Source organism: Carassius gibelio, chromosome B4 (genome assembly GCF_023724105.1).
Source record: "Carassius gibelio isolate Cgi1373 ecotype wild population from Czech Republic chromosome B4, carGib1.2-hapl.c, whole genome shotgun sequence".
Taxonomy (NCBI): Eukaryota; Metazoa; Chordata; class Actinopteri; order Cypriniformes; family Cyprinidae; genus Carassius; species Carassius gibelio.
Window position 1 is genome coordinate 2,611,974 of NC_068399.1, and position 15,142 is coordinate 2,627,115.

Genomic DNA, 15,142 nt, shown 5'->3' on the forward strand with positions numbered 1-15,142 from the left:
AGGGGGTTAATGTTAAAGCTCTTGTATGTTCAATTATTCTGGGAGCAAGAACCCCCCTAAGGAACCATATTGCCAAAGATAAATTGTGTTCAATAAACTAGATACATGGCTTCGGTGTTCCTCAATGTCGTTGTAAGGAGGAACATCCTGAGTTCACATCAGGCGTGCCTCTAACCCTGGCAGGGGCAGAAGAGTCCCTAAGAAGAGTCCCTTATGGGGACTAGTGAGGAGAATGACTAAACTCAACTGGTGGATTAAAAGCCTGTTGTGTGCTCCAACTGATTAAGAGCCTGCTGGAAAGATTGAGGAGCAACTCTTAGCAGGAAAAAGAGACTAATTAAATCATCCTGATCCTGACCTCATTCTGATACAGCATGAAACGAACAGATTACCATGTGGTTTAGATGTATCAGAAGATGTATTTTTGTGTATTTGTTTGACATTACTGATAATGTTGTTGTTCTAGTTGACTTGAGTTATTGCATAGGTCTATAGCACTGATAAAGACTTTAAAAGTTTTTTTATTAACTTGATTTTCACAACATAATTATTAATAAAACTAGCTCAAATTAAAAGTGTAGCACAAATGAGATGAATTGAAATATTGGCCCACATGTCCACCTAACATAAAAAAAATCTGAGAGCTGGTGACATTAGGGGTTAGTTTTTATATTAGCCCAAATCTGACTGTCCTTGTTAAGGTCTCATACATACATATCCGGTTGGGGATAAAGAGATATTTTTAAAAAACCAAATATGTGAACAGTGAAATGCAAACCATTTAATTTGTTCGCAGTCTAAGTTATTATGTTTTGATAGAGAATTATTTGAAGGAATCTAGAACTTGTAAGAATAATACTAAACTGGTAATATGCCTGGCTGTTAAATACCTGCTCATCTGTACATGTCTCCTTGTAAATAAGGATAAAAAAAGATACAACATACATTTGCTATGAACATTTGATAGTGACTAGCTAACCATATTGTTAAGACTGCGGCCAAATATAAGCTACAAGGCTTACAACTACCTGCACTGCAAAATTAACAGGTTATGTTTAAAATGGAAAATGTGATATAGTGGGAATTTCATGTTGCACAGATAACACTCATAATGAGGCGGATGGTAAATGTTTGATAAAGGTGGATTGATGCTGATTGATAAAGGTTTACTGAATATGTCTAGGAATGCTTAAGAATTATAAGGCAAAGGAAGTAGATAGGGTTGCCACCTTCAATACAGAAAATTAAGGGACGCCTGTGGGGAGACACCCCACGGGCCACACCTCGGGCCACGATAACCACAGGTCCGATGACGTGCCAGTGGTGGTAAATCACAACTTAAAACATGTTTTCATAAAAATATTAATTGCTAATGAACTTAAGTAATTGTATAAGGTGGCGTGAACACAGATTTTGGATAAAATATTTGTCATTATTTGCAGACAGTAACACCATCCAACAGCGAAATCACATAATAAATAACTGATCTATAAACATTTCTAAATTCATGTAAAACTCAATTTTTATTATTATTATTATTATTGGTAAATTAATCTATTTTCTATAGTCTATTGTTAATTCTACAGTAGCCTATTGAAGAATGCAATCATTTAAATTAGTTGTTTATTTGCTTCATTTAGGCACTATATTTTTATTATTAAATATATCTATCTTATCTTTTATTAAAATAATGCTTATGTGTCTGACTGTACACCTTAACCGTAATTAACGAATCGCTAACACTTTAAAATAAGGTTCATTAGTTAACTACATTAATTAACATTAACGAATAATGAACTGCACTTATACAGCAATTGTTCATCTTTGTTCATGTTAATTTCCACATTTAACAATACTTTATTAAAATCTTGTTCATATTAGTTAATGCACTGAACTAACATGAACAAACAATGAACAGCTTTATTTCTATTAACTAACATTTACAAAGATTAATAAATACTGTAACAAATGTGTTTCTTAGTCATTGTTTGTTCATGTTAGTTAATACACTAATGTTTAATAAATTAACCTAATTGTAAAGTGTATGAATATTGTTCTCCCGAGGCATGCTGTCACACATCTGAAAAGCCACCGTGCACAACAGAGAACACTCACCAACAAATTGTGCTTGATACTCATTTCCGCTGACACAAGTATTTGATTCTTTCCACTTTCGTCGGTACTTCTGCTTCCGCTTTCGTTATAGCGCTGGACGCAAAGGGTATCTGGTCAGCCTCTGCCATTCTTTGAAATCAACTCTCTGCCAAAAGACCCGCCCTCCTCCGACTCTGATTGGCCGTGAACCTGAAACAAACCAATCAATCCAACGATGGCAGCAAGTCTTACCCAATTGGGCAGAATAGGACGAGTCTTCACAGAATGCCGGTGGAATGACTTGCATGAGATGCTGCATTGAAGACAACTCCGAATATATGGGACAAACCCTGTCCCGTACTGATTCAGAACGGACACGCTATTTTATTCTCAAATATGGGACGATTACGTATTTTAAGGGACGGGTGGCAACCCTAGTAGTAGCGACTACTCAGAATGATTTTTGCCTTGGTTCACAAGTTGGTAAAGGATGCTCGAAAGTGCCTTGATAAATAGAATTGTTGAATGTGCTGATCTTAAGTGGAATGTGTGACGGCCCTTGTGTGATTAATTATCTTTGTTCTGTTGAGGTGATCGCTGATTGGGTGCACCTGGAACCTGTGAACTAGTGAAGATAAAGCTCCACTTGGTCAAACTACTCGGGAGGTCTCTTCTCTGCAATCCAGATGTCATCCATGGCCTGATCACGCCGACTACTATATTTTGTTTGGGTTTATTTGTGTTACGGAGACTTACCGTCTGCATTCAAATAGTTATGTTTGGTGACTCTTTTGTTAAATAAATCACTTTTTGATTATTTATGCTGCCTCGTTCCCTTTTCTGTCATGACCCTTGAGCCAGGTTGTGACAAATGAGAAAAATGATCATTTAATGTTAAGACAAGGGGAATTAAAGGGCCTTTATGTTGTCTATTATTTAAACAAATTGGGGAAACTGTTAGATTATATCATGATCTCTGTCAGATATTACTGAGTTTGCCTCTTTGCAATCCCTCCTCCCTTCTTACTCGCTCCTTTCCACAGATGGAGTGTGCAATCCCTCCTCCCATCTGGGTGCGCTCTCTTTAATTCTTTAATTTTATGCAAAGCTAAACACCGCCAGCAGAATGTCTAAAACAGACCACCAAAACAAACTGCAGTTTCAAGTGCTCTTACTTATTCTTTGTGGATATCAAAATATCAATGTAAACTGTAAGTGGAATTTCTGATAAATTTTCCAAAATTGCATTTTGAAATAATAATCTTTGATTAACTTCATCTGTATTCATCTTTTACTTTCTTTTTGTTTGACTTCCTCTTTTTCTACACTGACTTCTGCTTTTCAGTCTTTTACCCTGCCTATTCTTGTTTCGGGTCTGCTTTTGAGTCTCTCTCATATGAATGTAATCTTGTGTGCTACTTTATCTGTATCTGATTTATGACAAGCTGAAATCTGTGAGAAATATAGTGACCCAAAGACAAAAATGAGCTGTTATAGGAGCAATAGCCATGTACGCAGTGCTGTGTCATATGCCATAGCTGTGCACAAGGTGTTTGTCACAGCTCCAGACTTATTTGTTCATTAATAACATCATAAGCGACTATTCAACTTCGACTTTTATCACATTAAAGTTTACTTTAAAGGTTGGCCAAAAGGTTGTGGGTTCGAGTCTAGTACTGGCAGATATTTTAGGTGAGGGGAGAGTGTATGTACAGTGCTCTCTCCACCTTCAATACTATGACTGAGGTGCCCTTGAGCAAAGCACCGAACCCTCAGCTGAAAAAATTGTGTTCATGGTGTGTGTGTGTGTGTGTGTGTGTGTGTGCTCACTGCTGTGTGTGTTCACTTTGGATGGGGTGTGTCTGTGCACTTTGGATGGGATAAGAGCACTAATTAATAAGATGATGTTAATTTCGGGGTGAAGTAACCCTTTTATATTTTGTATTTATTTTGTTTACTTTGTGTATTTATATTCATAACCCCTGCCTAGGAACAATCAGGAGGACTATTTAAGTCAGACACTTCAACACACTGCTGAGTATCGTTACAAATATGTAGTTGCCATTACACTTTATAATTTGTGCATTTCAGCAGCAGTTTGCTTCAATCTTTCTGAATAACAAACCAGATGAGAGTGAGTGTGTGACTGTTTATGTCAAACTGTCTTCGGAGTCACACCCCGCTTCCTCGAAGGAAAACGGGGACAAAAGACATTTCAGAGCTGCTGTTCAACACAACGGTTTCAGAGGAGGAACTAGAAAGACCTGCATTATATTATTTGAGGTGAGTGTTTCATCTTTAGCTGTTTTCATGTACTGTTTGTGTGTCATCTTATATGTGTCATTGGTCATTCGCTTTATTTAAACAATAATTGAAGCAAATATGTGTCATTGGTCATTCGCTTTATTTAAACAATAATTGAAGCAAATAGTAAAAGCGTAAGTATTCACCCCCAAGATGCAGTGAGGGATGTTCAAACCATTACATTTTATAGTCTCAAAAAAAACACGGCCTTTTTTCTGGATGCCTTTTTTGGTGAAAAAACACTCACACATCCGCACGCACGCACTCACAGACAGGTTTCTAATGATACAGGAAGTGTGACATTTCCGTTTGTATCAACCCTTTGTCAGCAGATGTTTATGTTAAGTAATTGCTGCTTTATTTTCTTCCATTAAAGTAAATTAATCTATATCTAGTTTTAATATTAAACCGTTACAAGCTAAGCAAAATAACTATTTCTAAACTTTATAGCATCATTTCTTTTATGATAGGATAAAACATATCGCAATACAACTTTTAGAAAGAAAGTCCATACTACAACATAGCTGCATAATGCGCTTCCTTCCACAATCATCATTCAGCTAGCAAAAAAGCAGGAATACCTGACCGGTTTAACTGTTGAGCAAATTTTAACATCATGCATTCCTTATTACTGCCTTTTAAGTGTCCCATCTAACAAATTGTAAATCTCACTGTTAGCTTTTAAGGCTTTTCTGGTTTTGTAACAGAAGTTTGCAATTTCAAAACTTTTATATAATTTGCAAGAGACTGCAACTCCAAATTAAAGTTAACCAATTCAATCAGGGGAGTGCAGTAGGTCTATGTCATTATTTCTGAGGTGAATGAATGATCAATTATTTAGCCAATATTTTTTATTAATGTATTGAAGACCAAAAAATTATTAGTTATTAGGCACTGTTGAATGAATTCTTTACAACCTTTTAAAATAAAAAATATTTTTTCTTGTTTTAAAAGCAAATGAAATAACGTGCACAGAATTGTTACTGAAGAACAAACAAAGAACAAATATACCTGTGCAATTACATTCCCTGAGCCCCCCTTCTGAATGTGCTATCAGCTTCACTCTCACTCTGTTCACTGCTCCTTGGCGCGTTGTGTCAGTGAGTCACGTGACGACACAACAACGAATCACAGCAGAGCAGCAGGAGGGGGTGGAGTAGCAAAGTGGGCCAGGATGTGAAAGCAGCGTATTTTCTAAATTTGTAGAGGTAGAAGACACAAGCAAAGTATAATGAACGTAGATGAGAGATATTTAAATTAAAATATCGATTCAATTACAATTGTATCGATCCAATACCAATACTAGTGTTGGCATTGATTCTGTAATGATGAGACAGAGAGGTTAGGATCCATGTGCAGAACTTTTAATGAGAATGGTCAGACAGGCAATGATCAGCAACGGTGTCAGGTATATAGGGAAAACCAGAATCGATAACAGAAACAAGCAGATGTCGGGGGCAGGCAGCAGATAATCAGAGTCGGTATAAACAATCCAAAGGTCAGGTACAGAGAGATCAAACACAAGGAAAACGCTCGGAAATGACAGACACAGCAAATCAAGACTTCGCAGAGAGTGAGAGTGAGTGTGCTGCTTATATGTGTGTGTAAATGAGGTGCAGGTGTGGCAAGGAAATTGGCTGATGAATGATGTGCAGGTGTGGCAGAGTGATTGTGATGCAGGGGAATGTAGTTCGGGTGTGGTGCAACAGATGAGAGGTGCTAGAGTTCGAGTGACATCTGGTGGTTGATGTGGAATGGTCCTGATTGGAGTGCCCTCTACTGAAGTTCATGGGCACTCCATCTAATGATCGTGACAGATACTATCGATATTTAGATCGATTCGCCCACTCCTACTTTCTTCTTTTGTCTTTTGACTTTCTTGCTCTAGCTCCTTTTTGAATCTCTTCTAAAAGGAGGTCACCAAAATCAAGCTTTAATTTACCTGGTTAATTATCACAGTTACCCAGTGACAAACGATTGTGAATATTGTAAGAAATCTAATTTCTAAATTGGTAGTTCAAACGAACCCGACAGTGTCTAAGTAAAACACAGAAAGCTGCTCAGTCTGATATTGTTGTCAAATGCTGTAAAACCTGTTTCCCATTTTACTGTTTATTAGTGAGTCTATGATTTTTAAAGGGCTGCTCCACCCCAAAAAGAAAATTGTCATTTATTACTCACCCTCATGTCATTCTGAGAGCTCTCTGACCCTCCATAGACAGCAGTGTTAATGATATAATCAAGGCTCAGAACTGTAGCAAGGAATTGTTAAAATAATTTATGTAACATCAGGGTCTCCACCATAATTTTAGAAAGCTACGAGAATATTTTTGTACACAGAAGGCCACCACAGCTGTGCAGCTGAGACAGAAGCCCACCAGGGCGGCACAGAAGACCACCACAGTGGGATCGATGATACATGAGAGCAAGTCTGCATAGGCAAGTCTGAAACAGAGAACATGAACAAGTTAAGGGTGGCCTCCGTGGCCACGACAGGATCAGTCGAGCGCTCAGAGAGTTTGGCCGAGACGTGGAGAGGCTCTGGAAGTTCAGCAGAGATGTGGAGAAGCTCTGGTAGTTCCACAGAGTTTAGACTGGATTCAGGAAGATCAATGGTGGCTTGACTCTGCTCATGAGGATCATTGGTGACCTAATTCTGCTCATGAAGATCATTGGTGACTTGCATTTGCTCATGATGATTAATGGCTACTTGACTCTGCTCATGAGGCTCATTGGTGACCTGACTCTGCTCATGAAGATCATTGATGACCTGACTCTGCTCATGAATATCAATGGTGACTTGCATTTGCTCATGAAGATTAATGGTGACTTGCCTTTGCCCATGAAGAACACTGGTGACTTGACTTTGCCCATGAAGATCATTGGTGACTTGACTTTGTCCTTGAAGATCACCAGTGACTTGACTTGACTCCTGAGGTCTAACTGTGGTAGTGCTTAACTCATGAGTGTCAACGGTCATGGAACATGATCTTTAATTAATATCCTAATGATTTTTGGCATAAAAGAAAATCTATAATTTTGACACATACAATGTATTGTTCGCCCCAGAGACTTAAGACTGCTTTTTTGCTCCAGGGTCACAAATGACAATTAAAAATAGTGTAGTCATTCATGAAAAGTGCTAAGATGGAGAGAAAAACTAAGGTGGGGTGGGGCTGGTTATCGCTCATCTTTCAAAAGTAACAGAAAGAAAACCAATTCTTAATAAAATAGACAACTCTACTACTACCTCTACTACAAGACTCAAACACTGTCTCACAGCCTCCAGAATAACCGCAGAATCCATTATACTCTGCTTCCTCTTAAAACCACTCTAAAACTGGGAAATTAAGATCTATTACAGCGGGTCTGACAGGCATCATATTTCCTCACAACTCTTTATCTTTTCTGACCCACTTCAGGTGTAAAGTCTCTACTAATGAGCTGATGAGTTAAATTGGGTGAGTTAGATCAGGGAGTTTGCATTTTACCATTGCATTTTAGAGACATGTTCCTAAATGTGACTCATATGTAATAAATACTAACATGCATGTACAATTTAAGGCAGCTTTAAATACTTTTTTGGTAAATGATGACATTACTATGATATTGCATGCTTGCATTTTCTTTTGCACTTTAATATGACGTGCAGTTGAAGAGCATATGCTTCCAGCACAATATAATTTGGTAAATAATTATAAGGTTAATTTGTTTACTGTTGTTCTACTGAAACTCCCTCATCATATGTACCATTTCTGTGCTTGTTTGACTAGTGCTTGGTACTGAGGTGAAATTGGAGTGCACATGTTCCTAAATGTGAGTCATATGTAAGAAATACTTACATGCATGTACAGTTTAAGGGGCTGTTCATATATCGTGTCTTTTGCGTGCTCAAATTCGTTATTTACAATGTAGGCGCGCGGTAGGTACGCTCATAATGGAAGCGCCGCGCACGCGGTGCGACACGCCCGTTTTTTCCAGACGCGTCCACACCGCATCGAGTTAAAAACATTTCAACTTTTCAGAATGCCGCAAGTGCACCGCGGATCATGTGACAAGAACTAACCAATCAACTTCATCCTTTCCCGTAACAATGTTGAAAGCTCAGCCAAGATGAAGGAACACCTGATCAGTTGTATATGGATTGCCTTTTTTAAATAAATTTAGTAGCAGAGCTACTGCAAGCGATTTTTAGAGCTGCAAATCCATTTATCCTTTGCTGAAATTTCCGCGTCAAAATGGAGAGAGCACGTTATGGTTGCTTAGGAAAGGCAGACGCCTCAGGGGCGCAACTGCCCGAGCGCTTTGGAAAGAAGGAGAAAACGGTGCGCCTAGCGTTTTCCACGCGTTTTTAGGCACGATATGTGAACGGCCCCTAAGGCAGCTTTAATTGCTTTTATAATAACTTTATGAAGTTGGAGTGCACGTCTACCTTTAGATGAGGTCTTAAGACATTCAGCGTCAAAATAAATGCAATTCTTCTCAAGAAAAAAGAGCAAGAAGAAGCAGTTAGGAGTAGAGGTCGACCGATATATCGCTCGGCCAATATATCGGGCCGATATTTGTCATTTTTTAATATATCGGCATCGGCCGATATCCGTGTTTAGTAGCGCCGATTTAAAGTCAGGCACGTCGGCGGACAGCCCCGTGTTATTGGCGCGGTGGAAAGTGCTGCTGCTGCCACTGCATGTGAAGCTTTTGGAAGATTCAACAACAGACCTGCGAGATAAAGGTAGTCAGAGAATTTCACTCTGTAAATGGGGTGGAGAAGTTGTCAGCTCTTACAAACACTGCAGCGTGATTGAGGGCTCCGTTACTCCGCCCCACTCACAGACAGCACCGCGCTCTTAGAGACAGACGTCCTGGAGCTGCCCAGAACGGTGAATCACATGTGTTCGGAAGCATGGTTTGATGCAGACAATAACCAGTTTTCCATCCAAATCATTTGTATTTAGGGATGTCAATATTTGATAATTTCCATGATCGATCGTCGTTTAAATTAACGGTCAAGCAATAACCTTAATGCTGCAAAATGCGTCTGCAGCGGTATTATTATTATGTGCAAAAGCCACTTGGAAAAAAAGCTTTCTCACCTGAATTAAAGGGGTTTTAGTATTAATAAAATGCTAGTAGCAGGACTGTAAAATGAATAAATGTGATTATGATCGTTTGATAAAATGAAGAGAGCGTGCCATACGTTTGAGATCATTTTACTTTGCTGAATGTTTTCTGTCAAGGAGACCGCTGAATGCGCCTCTTTAAATGGTTTCGTGGTGCTCGTTGTTGTATTTTGAAACGCAACTGCAATGTTTTCAAATGACACTATAGTAGTGGTGCAACGGATCATCATTGATCCTTGATCCGTTCAGATCAATATCTTCAGTTCGGCATACGCGTGACCCGCGGATTGATTTATGAAAAAAAAAAAAAGTTCAAGTTCAGTCCACACTCAGTGATAATGCCGAGCGGAGGAGCTTGAACGCCCCGCGCATTTTGGCTTCCCTGTCAGATATAATGATGAAGGAAAGAGGTTAGAGTGAAAAGATTGTGCCAGATCTTTATGAACAGGAGAAGAAAAAAGTTGTGGATGAGCTATCCCGAGCATCCTCTGTTGCGCTCACGAAAGACGGGTGGACGTCCAGGGGGACGGAGAGCTCTGTGACGATAACTGCTCACTTAATCACAGCAGACTGGGAGATCAGAAGTCCTTATTATTATGTAAAAAAGAAGATATTATGCCATGTGCACTAAGTCCATTCGAGGACGAGGGAGCGCGGGTTTGACTAGATGTATTTGGAGGTTATTGCTCACGTCTCGTTCTGCACATATCAAAATGTTTCCATATTCGCAATGTATCTGAATGTTAAACTATAATATTTTTTAATGTAAACTAGACGGAAAAATCATCCTCTTCACATGAGCAAAAACGTCCTTTGCATAACAGCAAAGAGGACCGGTATAGGGTGTATTTAAACTGACCAGTGTAACTTTTTAAATGTTTGGTTGACTCTACTTTATTTTAATAATGAACAGACTGCGATGTAAGTTCGAAATTAGAATGAACTTTAGATGTCCTGTGTCATTTATACCAAACACAAATGTTGCTGGTTGCTAGTGTCTTTGCAGCACTACTGTTATTTATTTTTTATATATTTATTTTTTTATATTTTTCAGTTTAATTGATTTTTATTTCTAAAATTGTATTTATTTAAATGTATATTTAAGTTTACATTTATGTTCCAACAAACTTGAAAAATTATACTTGATAAATGTAAATGCTCTAAAACTTTTATGTAAATGATTGACATATATATATATTACCTGTTTTATATATTTAATACTTGGTCAGTTTATTAATTTTAGTGCACTAAATTAAGATGAATGAAGAGATGGTTCAAGTCAGTGCTCAATAAATTATGATAGGTTTAGAAAAAATGTGTTGTGCATCCACTTATTATTAGTGTGACATTTTAGCATGCAAATCAAGGGGAAAACTCCAAGATATCGGCCCTAAAAATCGGCAGCACATATCGGCCATCGGCTGACCCTGACCTCTAAACATCGGCATCGGCTATAGAAAAACCCATATCGGTCGATCTCTTATTAGGAGTGCTACTCTACCTCTGCCCCTGCGTTAACTGTATTGTGTAAAATACTTTTAACATGTTAAACCATAAAATTTTTATAATTGCATACGTTAACATTGATTTTGACAGCACTAGTAATAACATATATAAGGGTGGTGTTGGCGCAATGGATAAGACACATGCCTTTGGTGTGAGAGACCCGGGTTCAAATCCACTGTGAGACAACAATGTGTCCCTGAGCAAGACACTTAACTCCTAGTTGTTCCAGAGGCGTGCGGCCTCTGACATATATAGCAATTGTATGTCGCTTTGGATAAAAACGTCAGCTAAATGAATAAATGTAAAATATAATACATTGATAATTTTCAAATCTTAAATGATTTTAAAACCATGGGAGACGACGGACATGAAGATAGTTCAAGTGATTTTCAGCCTTATAATCCTCTGAACCCACACACTAGATGATTTGGCCTTAAAATCGTCTACCTATAGAATTATCCGCAGACCTGTGAACTTATGGCGCAAATAGTAATATCAAGGGGATTTAAAGCAGCCAAAATAACATAATAACCAGCAGCTGTGATGTGATGAACAAAAGAAAGAAGAGGAATTCAATAATTTGTGTAGCTTTAAGTATTCATCTATATTTAATCCAGAATTTAGTGTTTGATAACTTAATTCAATTTATTTCTATTTCCTACTTGGTGAAGAGTACAGATAAATATGACATTTATTAAAATGGGGTTTAAAAGTTGTCATTATTTAAAGTTTAAAAAGTGTTCGGATTAATAGCTCACAATTATATTATAAAGTTGAATGACTATAGTGAATGGTACAATATTAGGGAAAAAAATCATAGAGACATCAGTAGTATTGATATCAGTGATACTTAACTTCAGTCTTATATTGTTTCTACATCAATTTGAAAATTTTGAAATTATTGCAATAAAAAACTATTTAAAAACTTTAGAGAAGGTAGAATTAATCTTAATCATGATTAATTTCAGGGGGAAAAAAGTGTGATTTGTTATTTTTTTAACTCTTTATAAGCATTTTTGAAGTTTTATTACATTCAAGCATTCTTTTTTTAAAATCAACTCTTCAATGTGGGTAGGTTTAAAAAAAACCTGAGCGACAGGATGAGAACATCGCCTTTTAATCAAACACTACATTTAGATCATTTTCAGTACAATGATCAAGGCAAAGATACAGTAGATGGCTTCCATCAGCACATCCAAAGCTTACACAGTCCTTTACTACTTCCTGGATCAACATTTCACTGGGTAACAGCACCCTCAGTGTATAAACACCACCAGGAATATTCTGTGTTTTCCGGGCAAATCGTAAATCAGTGAATCAATACTATTTATTCTACACTTACAGTATCATATACATTTCTAATTTTTTGCTAACAAAAATAAATCATTTAATAATATTCAATTTGCCTCTGCTCACAGCTTTATAATCCTAATAATATCTTCTTGTTCTGCAGCTGTTAATTGGTGAAGGACGATGGCGTCTTTTAAAGATCTGCTCATGGAATCACTGAAGGAGCTGGTAGAAGATGAACTGGAGGAGTTTCAGTGGCACTTAGAGAAAGATTATGAGGGTATATCAAAGTCTGAAATTAAGAATGCAAATAGGTTAAAAACAGTGGATAAGATAGTGGCGTGTTTTGGACCAGAAGAAGCTGTGAAGATCATGGTTGACACCCTGAGGAAGATGAATCATAATGAGCTGGCTGAACAGTTAGAGAACAAACACAAGAAAGGTAATGTTTAAATCACTGACTGTAATATGATTGATTGTTTACCAGTCTGACGGTTTGACTAACGGTTTGATTGTGTGATTTATGTTTCTCAGCGAGTGTTTCTCTCACGGCTCAGGCTGATGTCAATATGAACACATCTGTCCGTTTTGGAGCTAATTCAGGTCAGATCTGAAGTAAATAACAATCACTGACTGTAAATGGAAACGAGAAAATATAACTCCAGCATTCATCTGCTTTTGTTAACATTGGTCATCATGGTTGAATAAATCCAACAAGTCATCTGGCAAGAACATAAACATATTCAGAAGTTGTAAAATTAAAAATCAAGTTGTTAGGGGTAGACTGTAAAGTATAAATTGAATCTGTCTGCAACAGTTATTTATAACGATCATATTGGTAGGAAAAAGTATATATACATTTTGTTTAATGCTTTTTTTGTCAATCGTATTTATGTGTTTTTATTCATAGAGATGCATAACTTCTTGAGAACTCACAAAAACAACATGAAGAAGAAAGCAAAATATATTTTTGAGGGCAACCAAGAAAATAACACGGATCTCAAGGCTGTTTACACAAAAGTGTTCATCACAGAGGGAGATATGAAAGATGTCAATCAGGAACATGAGATTCATAATATTGATGATGCTTTCAAGAAGAGAAAAACACAGGATAAACCAATTCAGTGCAATGATATATTTATTGAACTAAGGAAAAACGATGAGGAGAAGATTGTGCTGACCAAGGGAGTCGCTGGCATCGGAAAAACTGTCTCTGTCCAAAAATTTATCCTGGACTGGGCAGAAGGAAACACCAATCAGGATATAGACTGTGTGTTTTTGCTTCCATTCAGAGATATCAACACGATTAAAGACAGAGAGGTCAATCTCCATGAGTTTCTGCTGAAATTTTATCCTGGATTAAAGGACCTGGAGAAATCAAAGCTATATGAGGAATGTAAGCTTGTATTTATATTTGATGGACTTGATGAGAGTCAATTGCCATTGGACTTTGAATGCGAAACACTGGAAACTGTTGAGGAAAGAGCATCTGTAGATGTGCTGTTTACAAGTCTGGTCAAAGGGACTCTGCTTCCATCATCTCTTGTGTGGGTGACATCACGACCAGCAGCGACCAATCAGATCCCTCCTCGGTATGTGGGTTTGTTCACAGAGGTGCAAGGATTCACTGACCAACAGAAGGAGGAGTACTTCAGAAAGAGAATAACAGATGAGAGTCTGGTCTCCAGAATCATCTCACACATTAAGATGTCTCGTAGTCTCTATATCATGTGCCACATTCCTGTGTTCTGCTGGATAACAGCCACAGTACTTCAGGATATTCTCATCAACAACAATGCAGAGAACATCAGCACAACACTCACTGAAATGTACATTCACTTCCTACTGATACAGATGAACATGAAGAATAGGAAGTACGATGAAAAAGAACAAAGACAACGCACAAAGCTCTTACATTCAAATAGAAAAATGATTCTGAAATTAGCTAAGCTAGCATTTAAACAGCTACAGAAGGAAAACATTGTGTTCTATGAGAAAGATCTGGAAGAATGTGGTATTGATGTGAGTAAAGACATGGAGTTCACAGGAATGATTGCTGAGATCTTTAAGAAGGAAAATGGACTTTATGAGACAAATGTCTTCTGTTTTGTGCATCTGAGTGTTCAAGAGTTCCTCGCTGCAGTGCATGTGTTCATCTGCTACCTCAACAAGAACATGCAGGAGCTTCAGTTTTTCTTTGAAGATTCACAAACTACCCTCAAACAAAAGCTTCAGTTCTTCTTTAGACATGTCACATTTCATGAATTAACAAAGAGGGCCACTGAAAAAGCAATGCAGAGTAAGAGAGGACATCTGGACCTGTTCCTGCGGTTTCTGATGGGACTTTCACTGAAATCCAGTCAAAATCTGCTCAAAGGCCTGATCATAAACACTAAAGACACTAGTGTGAGCATCAGAAAAATAAGTGCACACATTAAAGAATTACAAAAAGACATCAACTACATCTCAGATGAAAGTTCAGTAAACCTATTTTACTGCTTACTTGAGCTCAAAGATCATTCACTCTATGAGGAAATAAAGAGCTACTTCAGTTCAGATGAAGATCCAGGAAGAAACCTCTCATCTTCAATGTGCACAGTAATGATCTACATACTGCTGATGTCAGAGATGGTGCTGGACAAGTTCAACCCAAAGAGGTTTGTATATTCAAACTTCAGGAGACTCCTCCCAGCTGTGAGGTGCTGCAGAAAAGCACGGTGAGTAATTTAACTTTAACTGCTGTTCAAGCAAATATTTTGTTCTGTCACAAAATAATAAATGTCAAAATGCTATATTTTCCTGCTCTGATCTTAAATAAAGGCTATATT

At 37.7% G+C, this 15,142-nt stretch overlaps 1 protein-coding gene across 3 annotated transcripts in view; it reads left to right on the forward strand.

The window, feature by feature from the left end:
- Window positions 1-3,144: 3,144 nt before the first annotated feature.
- LOC127955912 (NACHT, LRR and PYD domains-containing protein 12) overlaps window positions 3,145-15,142 on the forward strand; it is a 44,694-nt gene continuing 32,696 nt past the window's right edge. The window contains exons 1-6 of one of the 3 annotated variants that reach the window (XM_052553542.1): window positions 3,145-3,305; window positions 4,186-4,377; window positions 12,478-12,594; window positions 12,670-12,756; window positions 12,849-12,917; window positions 13,225-15,031. In XM_052553542.1, the coding sequence (XP_052409502.1) occupies window positions 12,498-12,594; window positions 12,670-12,756; window positions 12,849-12,917; window positions 13,225-15,031 (2,060 nt within the window). In that variant the 5' untranslated portion in view covers window positions 3,145-3,305; window positions 4,186-4,377; window positions 12,478-12,497. Of the gene's footprint in view, window positions 3,306-4,185; window positions 4,378-12,477; window positions 12,757-12,848; window positions 12,918-13,224; window positions 15,032-15,142 lie in introns of all 3 variants that reach the window. The other 2 variants (XM_052553540.1, XM_052553541.1) reach the window with 2 other exon arrangements.